The 14492-nt window shown below is 39.7% G+C and overlaps 2 protein-coding genes across 3 annotated transcripts; one reads left to right on the plus strand and one right to left on the minus strand.

The window, feature by feature from the left end:
- Positions 1–2197: 2197 nt before the first annotated feature.
- On the plus strand, positions 2198–3066 carry LOC139105091 (pre-rRNA-processing protein TSR2 homolog). The gene is made up of 3 exons (XM_070660989.1): positions 2198–2468; positions 2563–2644; positions 2727–3066. Exons 1-3 carry the CDS (start codon positions 2400–2402, stop codon positions 3053–3055), a joined length of 480 nt encoding a protein of 159 aa, XP_070517090.1. The 5' UTR covers positions 2198–2399; the 3' UTR covers positions 3056–3066.
- LOC139105086 (patched domain-containing protein 3) lies at positions 3063–12022 on the minus strand. Of its 2 annotated transcripts, XM_070660980.1 has the most exons (12): positions 11733–12022; positions 7352–7598; positions 6667–6737; positions 6377–6589; positions 5518–6095; positions 4718–5341; positions 4512–4642; positions 4281–4442; positions 3936–4206; positions 3649–3770; positions 3398–3566; positions 3063–3296 (listed from the first exon to the last, which is right to left on the minus strand). In XM_070660980.1, the coding sequence occupies exons 1-12, from the start codon at positions 11888–11890 to the stop codon at positions 3271–3273; spliced, it is 2772 nt and encodes a 923-aa protein (XP_070517081.1). In that variant the 5' UTR covers positions 11891–12022; the 3' UTR covers positions 3063–3270. The 2 variants fall into 2 exon arrangements, with proteins under 2 accessions (XP_070517081.1, XP_070517082.1); XM_070660981.1 differs by lacking the exon at positions 11733–12022 and having other exon boundaries at positions 7313–7495.
- Between the last annotated feature and the right edge of the window lie 2470 nt (positions 12023–14492).

The raw sequence follows: 14492 nt of genomic DNA on the forward strand, positions 1-14492 counted from the left end.
TTATTACAATATCACTCATACTTAGTTTAAATTATTATAAAACAAGGAAAAATTGTTCGAATAGGACTTATAAAACTACTAAAATACGCGTCGCACAATCCGGCGTAACGCGAATCTCAAGCAGCAGATGCCAATTTCCCGAATTGCGTGCAGTAGCGCACGCACTATCAGTCACGGCTAACGAAACAGAAAACGACACTCCGCGAGGGACCGACGAATACTCCGGGCTGTACAACGATTAATTAAAAAATAAATTGAAAACGCGAATTATAACCCGAGAGCGCGAAACAATATTCCGATCACGAGAAAAGCGACCTTGTTTTATAATAACTTAAACACAACACCCCGTATAATATACAAAAACGCAAAACTGTACGCTCACACTCACACTCGCTCACATAATATTCACCGCGCACTTCATAACACTATGACTCATATTCACCGCGCATTTTATTACAATATCACTCATACTTAGTTTAAATTATTATAAAACAAGGAAAAATTGTTCGAATAGGACTTATAAAACTACTAAAATACGCGTCGCACAATCCGGCGTAACGCGAATCTCAAGCAGCAGATGCCCATTTCCCGAATTGCGTGCAGTAGCGCACGCACTATCAGTCACGGCTAACGAAACAGAAAACGACACTCCGCGAGGGACCGACGAATACTCCGGGCTGTACAACGATCAATTAAAAAATAAATTGAAAACGCGAATTATAACCCGAGAGCGCGAAACAATATTCCGATCACGAGAAAAACGACCTTGTTTTATAATAACTTAAACACAACACCCCGTATAATATACAAAAACGCAAAACTGTACGCTCACACTCACACTCGCTCACATAATATTCACCGCGCATTAGATCGCTCGCAGGATAGTCCACGACGCTTCCGTTAAATCCTCGATCTTGACAAAAGAAATATGATGTATCTTGATGTATCTTGATGTATCTTGATGTATCTTGATGTATCGTCGATGAAACTTTTATTTAATTATTACTCCTCAAGGCGTTGACTCATCGAAGTGACCGTGAACTTAAACTTGAACTCCGGTAGAGAACAGTTATCCCCCCTTTACACATCCGTTCCCGACTACATTTAGGCGCGAAATGAGGGTAGCGCGGTCGTGATAACGGTACTTATGTTGGGGGGGGTAATTAATTGGCGCACTAGGGAAAAAACGTTCCCACCTATCAGGTGATAAGAGAAGGGTTGTAATTGGTCGGCATGGGGATGATACCGCGAGTGTCCAATGAGTGTGAAAAATTTTGTATTGCGACCCGTTTATTTTTACCGTTATGCGCACTTTTTTGGCGCCGTTCATTCCGCTGACAACAAACTTTTTGAAAAATAGCGGATGCAAAGCGTGCGCATGGTTTGTTTTAATATTCAAAAAAGAAAATAATTTAACCGGCTATGGACAATTTTTTTCCCGCGAAGCATACTCGTAAAGGCAATTATTTAGACATTTGTCGGTATAAGAAAAAGAGAGTTCGCAGTTTTACAATAAGTTAATCCGTAGAAAGCGAGAGTGATAACGTGCAAAAAAGCCACTCAATTATTTCGACGATTATTGTGAATAAAAATTAGACATGTCGCTTCTCATCCGCGATATCGTAAAGTCAAATAGAGCTTTAGTGACCAGCACGCGCGAGTGATTTTCAGATACGCGGTGTAAAACGAACCCCGCTAATTAAATTATATGTAGAAATTTAATCCGCTCATTAACAATAAACGATCCGATCGATGGCGTTCGTTTTAATCAAGAAACGTGAGATTGAGTTATCGCATAATAGCTACGCGCATTAAAGCGCGTTTCACCGATACACATATCGCAAAAATTCTAAATAAATTTATACTCGTTCGCAATCGAAATCTTTCTCTGTACGCGCCGAAATCTCTGACGGTCGGTCTAGTTGCGGAGCCTCGTGGGTGCGGACGCGTCGTTAATCGCTCCGCAATTACGCGTATTTAATTATAAAATCATTATAAAATCTTTTTATTTTACTGTTAAGTTTATATTTCTGCTCTCATCTTATAACTCGGCGATGTTAGTGTGAAGCGAATCTGTGATAACTGCCGGCGACGCCGCGAAAGAGTAGGACAGTGTATAGTTCTGGCCTTTTTTTCTATCCGACGGCAGCCGAAGCGCTGGCTTCACACGGACGAGCCTATGTATTCGTACGCGTGGAAGCCGCGATTCCGAGTTGGGCTCTCTGCTGGCGGGTATAGACTAGCGTGTAGCAGAACAATAGCGGAGGGTTTTACTCCACCTCCACATCACAGTCAGCATATTAGAGTGGCAGCACTGGCGAATTATATAATATATATATCGATTAATCAGTTACAAGTTAATTTCAGTGATCATATGTTCACGCGTGGTATAACCTAAAATGGAGCATGCTAAACCATTCCTTTTAACGGTCACACAACGTATATTCAGTAATTGGACAGCGTTAAAAGTAAGCACCTGTAATAATCTCGCACTACATTCCTGTAAATTGTAGAGTTGTAAAAAATTATTACTTTATATAATAACGTTACATTAATTTTTAGCTGGCAGTGGAAAATGATATGGGACCGGTAGAAAGTGCAAAAGAATTTTGTCATAATGTAACAGATATTCTATGCAAAAATGGTTTGTTATTTTTACTATTTTTTTAATGTGCGAAAAGATAACGTATCGTGTATGTGAATTACATTTTATTGTACTTATGTAGAGGGGTTGACTAACGATGAGATTGCCGATCACTTAGAGAATATTATGGACGATCAATTTAACACAGAGCTGCAAGACGATAGCAGTACACAAGTAGCTGAGGAATTATTAAGGTTTTATCGATATTGCGTACAAAACGACGAATCTACCGCAAAAACAGAATTTGAAAAATTACCACCTGTACAATCGTGGCTGAGTTTAGAACAACCTATTCGACCTTCTCAGCCAGTAAGACGTGAATCCAGTAGTTCAGATGAAGACATGGATGTAGATAAAAACAAACAGCAGGAAGATGGATGGACAGTAGTAACACACAGGCGAAATAAATAATTTCCAATTTTTTTTATATGAAAGATAATTTTTATTTAAATTTAATATTTCGATATATATATATATAAAAGAATGAAAAGAAAAAAAAAAAAAACAGACATATATATTGTAACATAATATATGCACATTCGTTCCACAATCATACAATTTCAGTGCTATAATTATCTACAAAAATATCATTTTACCTAACCAGCCTTTTAAAACATTGCTAAATATCATTTAGCAAGTGCGTCTTCTATATCTGTAAATGAGGAATTAAAAATTAACTTTTGCGTTTATTCATCTTGCAAAAAAAATTACGTTTAAAAAAAAAAAATTACATTAAAATTTTTAAGACTTTACCTCTTCCATTTTGGGGTAGATGAACGGTGTAATAACCGTTGTGGTATTGCATAGCTTGACTCTTTTTGGGGCTGTCTTGTCTTCTTTCACTGGGTCCTGCTAGGCTCAATATCACTGGTAAAAATAGTAATCCATGAAACAAGCCAAACGTCACTACGGATGTGATTAACTAAAAAAATATAAAATAAAATTCCTGTTTGTGTCATAAAATTTTTATTATATGGATATTTGTAATAGGATTATACTTATACCTTGAAAAAAGCTACAAAACTGTAAGCTCGACTAAAACCTAGTAGGACGAAAGCGAGGAATGTACTCATACCACCATTAAACACAGCTGGTCCAATAACACTGAACGTTCCTAATGCTCGTTCTGCAAGTATATCGATAACATGAAAAATTTATACGATTTAATTAATTTTAAAATGTAAGATTTTATAATTAAAAGTTGATAAATATTAAATTCTATCTAATAAAAAGTGCTTTAGTGCTAACAAAAAATAAGAATACAATTTTATAATGCAATATTGTTAGCGACCTTGTTTAGTGCCACTCGAGCGTACAAATTCCAGTCCCATATGCGCAGCGTAATCAACTGCTAATCCGGCGCACAGTAGAATTATAATGCTCGTCGACATTTCGACAGTCAGCCCTAAAAAGTACATCGAGCCTAAAAGATCGATGAGTGTAAACAGCACACAGCACATCACCCAAAACGACGCGAGTAGATTTCTAAGTAACACCAACGTTACTATTCCTACTGCCATTATTTCTAAGCTCAAGTTTCTGATCAATTCTTCACCGATAATCTATAAAACCAACCAATCAGTTACATATATTAATTAATTAATTAATACACTTGAAAACTTGTAAAAAATTTTACCTTATTTGCCGCCCATGATATATAATCCCATGAGTTAAGCGCAATGTGATCGTATCCCCGAGTAAAATTTACCGAGTTAATGACATTTCTAATAGATTGTATAGCCTGTATTTGGTCGGATGCTGTTGTTAAAGGAATGTGTTGCACTGGAATCTGCGATATCTGAAAGATATCGTTTATAAGAAAATGCTTCACATATATAGATTATTAAATGTATTCTTTTTGACATACTGTAATATTGTAGTCGTTAAACGGCAACTTGTCGAATTTTATATTCTGGATGTAGGCTTGGCCCTTCACCGTGAACAGAAGAAATTCCGTGAGTGTATTAAAATACTCGTCACTACTCTCAATATAATGCACTGACAAACCATATATAATATTTTATTAGTGAACTCTATATTAAAAAAATTTTATAGTCAAGTAATCATTGTTACCTTTGCCGGTGTCATTCAGCCAATTTTGATACGCTGTGAACCATGGGTCCAGAGTACGATTATTAACATATGGATTTTGCTTTAAATTGTTTACCATTTCGGACAGCGCCTGACGATCCTCGTAATAATCTACTCCCTTCAGGTATATGTTGACATTCTTCCCATACTTTGGAAAATATTCTTTCAATTTGTTGTTAAATTGTATAGGATAAGACTCTTGATTTAAGTAAATCAGCGGATCAAAGTTTTGTTTCAGCTGAAATATTCCCCATACGTTAACACCAAGCAAAGCAGCAGTAACTAACAAAATAATTATTTTCACTGGCAATCTCATCACGCAAGGCCCAACATATTTCTCAAAAACGAATCGTTGAAAATTTTGTTTGCTACAATCGTTTGGTCGCCAATCGGGTCGTGGGCGACAGCAACAGCCATCTCTTTTCGCGGCTAATCGTCTCTCGTCGTATACTAGACAGCTGACGAAAAACATGATCTCGTAGACGTATAGAAATAATATACCCATTGCGGCGAATATACAGAATGACTTTAAAAACGGCATCACCGTCGTCATTCCGATAGCGAAGGCCACCATGTTGGTAAGCGATGTCACGGTAATAGACATACCTAAAAGTATAATAATGAAAATATTAATTAAAATGTATCAAAAAATTTATTCGATTTTATCGCTAAGTAATAGTATAAACTTTTCTTATTTTTATTTTCTATACATATTCTTTAAATTTCTAAAATATATATTTGAAGTGCGTTTATAAACGATATATACAGGGGTTTTATCGTACCTGATATCTGAATAGACTTTGCTATACGAGTGGGGATGTCTAAAGATTTTTCTGTTTCCGACGTATTTTCGAGACTTTGCATAATAATGAACATATCATCGACTCCGATACCGAGCAGTAAAAATGGCAGGATTGGATGTACTGGTCCATAGAAAAATCCCATATAAAAACACACCCCGTAGCACGATAAAAGAGCTTGAGCGACCACAGAGATACCCATAAGGGATAAATATATCCGTTGCTGCATTGCATTGCATCGGCCAATCATTACAAACACGTAAATCATGATCAGTAACATGCCACAGAATAATACAGTCATGTTACTATTGACAACTTCTGCAAGCAAATCGTCATAGCTGCTTAGCGTCACTGCATAAATTTCCATGCCTGGTGGCAGAGTACGATTGGCGTGTAAGACTTTTTCGATGAACTCGATCTCCCATTGTAACGAATCCGGAATGGATTTTTTTAACATCCAGTGTAGAATGGTCGCCTTTGCACCTTTTACCGTTCCATTTTGATCATATTCGATGCCACCCAATAACGGCGCAATATCAGCTAATATGTTTTTGGTATTTCTGTAAAGTAAATCAATAGATTGTATCACAAGGGAACAAGAAGACACAAAAGAATATAAAACCTAAGTCATATTCGTCGCGCATGCTTTATCAAAACGTAATAAAAAAGTTTTATTTAAAAATAAAAAAAAAAAACTTTACTTAAAACATTTAATTTTTAGAAATATTTATTTTTAACATACTGCGATATTTACAGTAGTCTTCGTGTTTTATATTTTACTTGGAATCTCGATTCACTTTTATCAATTCTATTAATTGTAAATTAAATTTCAACACTTTACTTGTTTTGTAGAGTCATGGTAACATCCTTCAGTATCTTAGCTTTTGTCAATTTATCTATATTTCTGCTTTTTTTCTGCCATAATTTTAGGAGAGATTTATGAATACAGGGTTCCTTTGTCATCGTAATGTTTATAATAGGCAGATATTCTTCAGGAAACTCGGTTTTATCCATGGTTTCCCAATTGTCGTCTTCTTGGAACCATGTCAAGTATCTGTAAAATGCAACGACCATTTTATACGTAAAATGATATAAAATAATTTTTTTATTTTTATGTAAAAAAAGATTTACCCCGCACATACGTCTTCCCACGTATTATTATTTATTACTATATTTTTCACATCTCTCTCGATATCTCTGATCTACAATTAAATACACAATTAAATACAATTAAAAGATAATTTGTAATAAGTTCCTTAATCGAGCAAGTTAGGTGTATACGATTAAAAGTAATATAAAAAATTTTTAACTTTTTAAACTCTACTACTTTTTTTTTTTTACTCAATTTTATAATAAAATTAAGCAAATATTATACATAAAATAATTTTGCCCAAAAGATTATTTTAATATATTTTTCAATTAAATTTTATATACTCAGTTCTCAAATTCAACTCTCCAGTTTATATTATTAATTTAACTTGCTCGGTTAAAATTTAATTTAAAAAATACTCGAAAATTTATAATATAAACAGACATACACATATTGTACATATACGCACACGGTAATTAAGCTTGATTACAATTTTTTTTTTATCTAAAGCATACTTAATTAAAAAAAAGAGAAAAAAATTAATTTAATAATCAGCAATTGTCGATCAATATTTATCAGAAAAATATTTTAACATATAGTAAGCAAATATTATCGCGACAATTTTGTGTAAAAGTGATTAGACAATTAGTTTCGCGGGGAAAAGTGTGCATTAATGTGGAAAAGAACCTTCGCTTATACTCGTATAATTCATGATCGCCTATGTACCGATCGCAGCACTTCGGGATCCAGCACGTTGGGGGCGGTGACGATGAGATTTTCGTAGCAGAGATCGTCTCGGAAATTCTCCTTCACCCATACAGCATCTTTGCGAAATATAGAGTCGATCGGCATGTAGAGTTCAACTTGGTCACTTTCCTCTTTCCAGAGTAACAGTCCGAAACCGCAAACGACATTTAGGCACAGGGCAGCTAGGAGCCAAGCCCATGGTTTTGTAGCTATACTAAATCCGATTCTGAAAAACATACAAATATAAAGGGAATTAATGATAATTAAATTTAAAAAAAATTATATGACGTAAAATAATCGTAGGAATATAATATAATGTATTTTAAATTTTAGTCTTGTATTTGAAAGTGCTGTTATAAACTTGGACATAACCTGGAGACAACCAAGTATTATAACTACAGTATGTTATATGTATAAATTCAATCAGCGATCAATAATATCGTCAATGATAACTAATGAATCGACTAACGCCAGGGCAATGATCCTCAAATTATAAAAGTGGCATCGTCAGGTTTGCTAGTCTTGCATAATTTAATTTTAATCGGCAACGTATTTAATTTTTATTTTTATTAAGAATAATGACAATTACTATTCAGTTATTTTTTCAGTTATTTGTATTAATAATAGGTATGTAACACGCTCGAGCGTTAATTATAACAAGCTTGAGATTTTATCTGAAGGTGACTTCAGAATTACATGCAATCAGATACTTTCCGGTCGTCTTGATAGAATATAATTTCTTCTTTAATTCACTCGTCTAGAAGAATTAACTCAGAAAATATACAGTCGTTTAAAACAAAAAAAAAAGAAAAGAAAAGACGAAAAAATTTTAGTTTAACAAAGTTATCAGACACGTGTCTTTAAGACGTGTGGATTACTTAAGCTATTAATTAATCACTAATTACTAATGAGATATGACGCACGAAGAGATTTTTAGATTGCTTAGTATTGCTATACGACTTTATCGTTCGATGTTTTCGTTACTGACTGATATTTTTAACCTTAACATTTTTTTTTTAAGTCACAGAATTTCCGAGAAGGAGAGAGATAAATGTTCGTGAAAAATGTGAAGTTTTTTTTTTTTCTTGGATGGTTGACCGAAGGTTTATTTCTGCACGATGTCCCTCATGAAATTATAAATTGTGTGACATAACATTGCGATAGCGAAAATTAGCTGAAGTCCCATGCTAACCGGGTTAATTTACAATGGCGATATCTTTTTTTATTTATTACCGTTTGGCACTGATTGCCTCACGCGGCTCAAGAAATAGAAGCAGCGTTGAAAAACGAATATCAAAATGAGCATGTCGAGTACCGGAGTCACATATATTACGATATACTACACGCGAGTACGTGATAAGGATTATCGTGAATCTTACAAAGACTATAATCATTCGGACAAATACTTGGACTCGGCCGCGATCTTTCCTTTGTCCTCTCGATGGCAAATCCGATTCGAATGCCAAATCCGATAAAATAATGATAAGGATAAGAATTCTAAATCGCACCTGCATCTTCTATTCGGTAACTCGAGTATCATTGTCGTAGATTTCGTAAATACGGCGTGCAGTTAAAAAATCCACGATACAATAACGATTCAATAGTTGCATCGTTGTGTAAATTGATTTCATCGTAGCATGTGTGATAATAAAAAAACGCGCTACGAAATTTCGTTAATTATCGTCGCATTGTCGTCGCGCAATCCTTTCGTCAAATATACCTGTGCGGCAATATACGATAACGACACAGCTAAGAATTATGGAAAGGTACTGTGGCCTTCTTACGGATCAATAATATCGTAACCAGCGTATACTCGTGACGGTTAACCCTTAGAAGTGCGCGTACACGTGATGCATTACATTAAGCCGCAAATGTTTAATATCTACATGTTACATATAAGACTTATCTCTGTTATCTCTGCGCACGTCTCCTCCTCCGTTTGCAGCAGATCGACAGAGTAAGACGCGGTAGCACTTCTCTCGAAGAGTTTATCTCACGCATCTTTGCTTTGATATTCGAGAACGATGCACAATTAATTATGCGTACGTAAATGATCTTCTTATCGCACGAGGAGGCTACAATTATCAGTCGGTCGTGGGGGATTTTTTTTTTTTTCTCTCTCACGGATACTTGTTTTTTAATTATTATTCGCCTCTGTCTTCTCCAAACAATTTGTCTTTCTAATGAAAGAAATTAGCTGATAGATCGGTCGCTAATGATACCTCGAGGCTGTGCATCAACGGCAATGCACACGTGCCCGCGAGTATCGAACATGTAACTATTACGACTAACAAGTTAAAAGATCGCGTTCTTCGTCGTCACGTCGCATGCATAATGCAGCATCAGCGAGACTCGTCCCCGAGATCAAGTTTATCGGCGGGAGGCTGGCCAAGATCTCTGCGCGCGGTTATATTTATTGTAAGGGGAGGAAAAAAAAGTCTGGCCACGTGCGCCGGAGATTAATTGATTAGGGGATTTAGCAAAAGGTCTTCAGAAGGTCTTCGGGGTGGGAAGTACAAGCGTAACCTTGAACTCCTTCGTGGTTTCTCTCTCTCTCTCTCTTTCTCTTCGACCTCTCCCTTCGATCGGTTCTAATTTATCTTCGCGTCCGCTCCCTGCCGATCCGTTATAGCCGAAGAATGACGCGCACAACAATGAGAATGTAAATATCGGGAATAGATATTAGCCATCTAACATAAATTTGCATTTTCTTGAGAATTTTGCGTCGATTCGCAGCATAAGTTCCGAGTAACGTGCCGCGATATTTTTCTCGATACCGCCGAGATAAAAACGGTAAACAATGTGGGATAAAAAGAATGAAAAAGACGAACGTTGGTTCACGAAATACATGACGCACGTGGGGAAAAAAAAGGAAAAGAATAAAAAAGATTCCTCGACACGACCATCGCACGCAGTTTGTTACAGCGAAATTGATCTAGCAAAAATTTGTCAGGAAACTTTTACGCTGCGTGGAAATTTAATTTGCGGCTGTTTTCTGTTCGTAAACTGCATGGCTTTCGTTAAAGTTTTGCGAGCGTTTTTTGTCCGCCTCGAAGCTGCATCGAGTTAGAAAACGTTCCAGGGTCTTATCCGAGTGATCTGTCGCCGTCGAGCATTCATTATTCATGACGAATCTCATTGTTTCCGTCGCTTCTTCGATCTGATAACGACCTGTCTTTCTCCGCGGCCCTCGATTTAAAGCGGTATCTTCCCGACGGACTCGTTATCATTCAGGTCCCTTCAGGCGAGATTCAAGATGCCGCTGAACCCGTACATCATTCGCGGATTCGTCATTTATGTCATTTATGATATTCGTCGCGGGTAGTTGAAAATTCGTTGCTCGCCGGTAATGAATCGTGCGGCGAGCGACGGAGATCGAGAGACACGTCGTCGTTGAATCAGCGCGAATAAAGCTGCCGCAAGCTGGAACTGCGGCTTGTAATCTCGAGAAAAGGGCGGAGAGAAGGAAAAAAATTTGTCTAATTCGCATTCGTGACCGTTGCAGCGAGCTTCGTTAGCGGGTTTCGGATGGTTGCGAACGAACGGTACAAAGTGCGAGCTACGAGCAACGTGGAGCCTCGCGCCTGGCGAATAACGAGCTGGTCGTATCCTCGAATACGCGCGTCGGACCGGAAATATATTCGTGGGCTATCAAATGTAAACGTAAGATCGTCCTGGGGTACGAAACGTAGGTACTTGGCTCTAGACAAAGTCGCAGCGTCGCGTCAGCGATCCTAAAAATCTGTTTGACATAATCACGCAATCCAGCGCGCTTGCTTTAGCGTACATGAAACGAGACCGTTCTATTGTTTTCGTTCACTTTTGCGCTTTCTACACTCGGCCTCTTTCTCCTTTCTCCCCGCGCGGCTCCCCGTTACGCGGCCGTTTCGCTTCACCTCGCGAAAGGTGCAACGAAGTGCAAGGCCATCCGATGTGCGTCATCGTGAATCTAAGCGAGAACACTACCGAGGCTTCTTTCGCGATGCGCCGCGGAAAATCGCGTTTACGTGAACCTAGATCAGGAACTTGAAGACAGAATGATAGATTACTCGCATCAAAGAAAGCCTAGGAGAAAGACGGAGAAAAAAAAAGAGAGAAAGAGACAGAGCAAAGTACGTCACGAGAACGTATAAATGGTGGAAAAAATGAGCGGCTAAACTTGGACTTCTGCGGCTGCCAAATGGACGGCAGCTGTGGTATAAACAATACCGCGATTCCCGATGTGCCGCATCGTCGGGAGGCGAGCGGGCAGGCCCCTCCCTTCGCGTGAGCTATTAGAGCACCCGGGCTCCTTCCGGCGACAGACAGGGAGGCGCGGCCCGAGGAGGGAAAGCAATTTCGCGTTTCCGCGCGTACTCACCGATGGAATATCCGGTCGGAATTGAAGTGAAAGTCGAGCAGGAGCTCCTTGCAACGGGCCCAGGTTACGGCGATCGATCCACGCCGATGGTCGTCATCGTCGTCGGCCGCGGACGCGACGGCGCCCGCCGCCGTCCGGCCGTCGGCGCGCATCTCCATGTCGACGATGTTAGCTCCCGCGTGCCCGGTTGTTGACTGCCAGCTTCTCGCTGGCTTGGGCGCCTTTGTTGCCCGAGCGACCGACGCGACCGGCCGACTGACTGACCACCGCGCCAGCCGAGCCGAACTGGGAAGGCGCGAGCGCGCGTGCCCGCCGCGCCGAGGTTTCGCGCCGCTCCGCCGAATCCGCCGCGCGGTGCACGTGCTAGACCGCGTAATGCAGAATTGAGAGTGCGCGCTGCAAGGCCTAGCTGATAAGTTTCCACGCGCGAGAATCTTATCACGCGGAATGCACTTCCGGGCTATCGCGCCGTAACGTCCCTCGCCAGGCGCGAACACAGGTCGCGCGTGCTTCGCCTGCAGCTTCTTCGTTACGTAACGAAAAACTATGCTTGGGAGATGTATCCGTGGGTGTTTTTCCAGGCGCGCGACGCAGCTGTACTTGGACGCTTTCGCGAATGAAACGTTTCCCTGGAGAACGAACGAGTACACGACCTGCAAGGGCCTCGACTGGTCCGTAAACGCGCGCAACACTCGACGGCGCGCGGCGAATTCAATCCGAATCGACTTCGATCGCGGTCAGGTATCCTCGTTGCGCCGCGATCGCTTTGATCATCGTAATCAAGCGTGCACATCACACCGCGCGAATCACCACTACGTCGTGAGCCGTACATGACTAACGATAAACGGAGAGCGGCGACGTCACTCCCAGCGATCGGCCCGTGCCGTCAGACTCCAAAAGTAGCCGGCGAGTAAGCCAGCCGGCGGAGAGCTCGCTCCATTGTTCACTTGCGACTTACAATTACGCTCCTCGCGCTTAAACGACGAAAAAACGTAGCTTGCGATTAACGACGGGAGCCGCGTGAACGTAACGCAGAGATACAATCGCGCGCGTCACGTTACGATACGATTGTTTACCACGTGACTTACTCCGCGGTCTTATTAATGACGAAGAAAACGAAGATAAGGAGGCGCAAAATGTCACTCGCGTTGAAGTTTAACAAGCTTCGCTATTTGTCATTAAGCCTTATCGCTTTTTTAACAAGCAAAAAGGACGATAACATCTAAATTATTGCAGCTAATTTCGGAATTAAAAATAAAAGAAAGAAAAAAAACAAAATCGTTATGAGTTATCTTCCGCGGACTCGGACTTGAAGATAACGATACGTTCGGTGCGGACGCACGCGGCCGGTGCTCGCGCACTAGGCGTTATCGAACGCGTCTTCGTCGGCGAGCTAGCGGGATGTTGGCACAGGTGCACGTAACCGGGAAATGCAGGACATTTATTACGACCTTGGCCCGAGTGCTCGAAAACGTAAAGCCGCGTGCTTCTATAACTGCGATCGCTCTTTTTTTAGAATACAGAATTTAGAAAGGGAGTAGATTAATAGTCTCGAGTACCGCTACGGTTAAACAGAAGCCAAAGTAACGTACAAGTATTTCTAATAATTTAGTCTTATTACAGTAATAAAGTTTCATTGCCGATTTAATTGCGACTTTAAACGCGTAAGAATATCAATTTGACGTTCCGAAAAAAATTAATGACGACTTGATAAAATAGTCGAGCTAGGATTTTAAATGGAAGTCCGTCGCGTGTCGGGTTTGCCGAAAGTATTGACCGTGGCCTCTAAAGAGAAATCGACCTACACGTAGCATGCCAAGTGTGTTGCGACGAGCGCAGAAGACAAAAGTGTCGATAATACGGTATAAAATCGACGTTATCAAAGTCATTCAAGTTCCCACACTTCAACTCGATCAGTTCACGATTAGCGCGTTATCCTATTTATTAATATATATTTTTTAAAGCTTAATTAAAAGCTTGATTAAACTTCTGCGGGAAAATTTGATCCCGGGCACTCGATCTTTCTACTCGATGCTCTTGTCGATTTCATCATGCAATTTAATTACGACGTAACTCGGAACGGCCAAGTTATCGAGGAGAATAACAATTCTGGCACACGTTGAGAATATCATATATCGTAATCCACGTCATGCGAAATGAGAAGCGGGCGGTGTTACTCTCGGTGCATATGCACCAAAACCGCCGCCTCCTTCTCTGCTTAGCGTCCACAAATATTGTTTACGATACGAGGAGTTATTAACTTTTATTACATCTTGCTTTTTTTTTTCCCTTTCGCTTTACGATTCGAACGCTGCAATCGCAGACGAAATAAGTGGCTTCGCTGGCAAATGACCATGATAGAGAGGCAGGGATTGAATTTTAAAACGCGGATGAACAAAAATTGCAAGCCACACGCCAATTTAACCGAGACCTTTTTTTTTTTCTACCACTCATTAGCTGATTGTACAGAAGCCGTGCGTTGAATTAAATCATTATATAAGTCATTCACGTGCGTATAGAATAATTGCGGACAATGCAATTACGTAATTTAGGTAACGACGTAAAATTGCGTAAAACTTATTTAAAAACAGTGACTTGGGAAAATCGTCTTCGTTAACGAATTTTATCGTCCGAAGAATCGAAAGCCGTAATCGCATTCGGATGCTACCATAGATGCTCCAATTCTCGTCTGTTTTTCCTTCTTTCTTTTTTCCTTGCGCAAGGAAAGGCTTGCTACTTTGCACTTTCCAAATGTGGAAA

Source organism: Cardiocondyla obscurior, linkage group LG08, assembly GCF_019399895.1.
Source record: "Cardiocondyla obscurior isolate alpha-2009 linkage group LG08, Cobs3.1, whole genome shotgun sequence".
Classification (NCBI taxonomy): Eukaryota; Metazoa; Arthropoda; class Insecta; order Hymenoptera; family Formicidae; genus Cardiocondyla; species Cardiocondyla obscurior.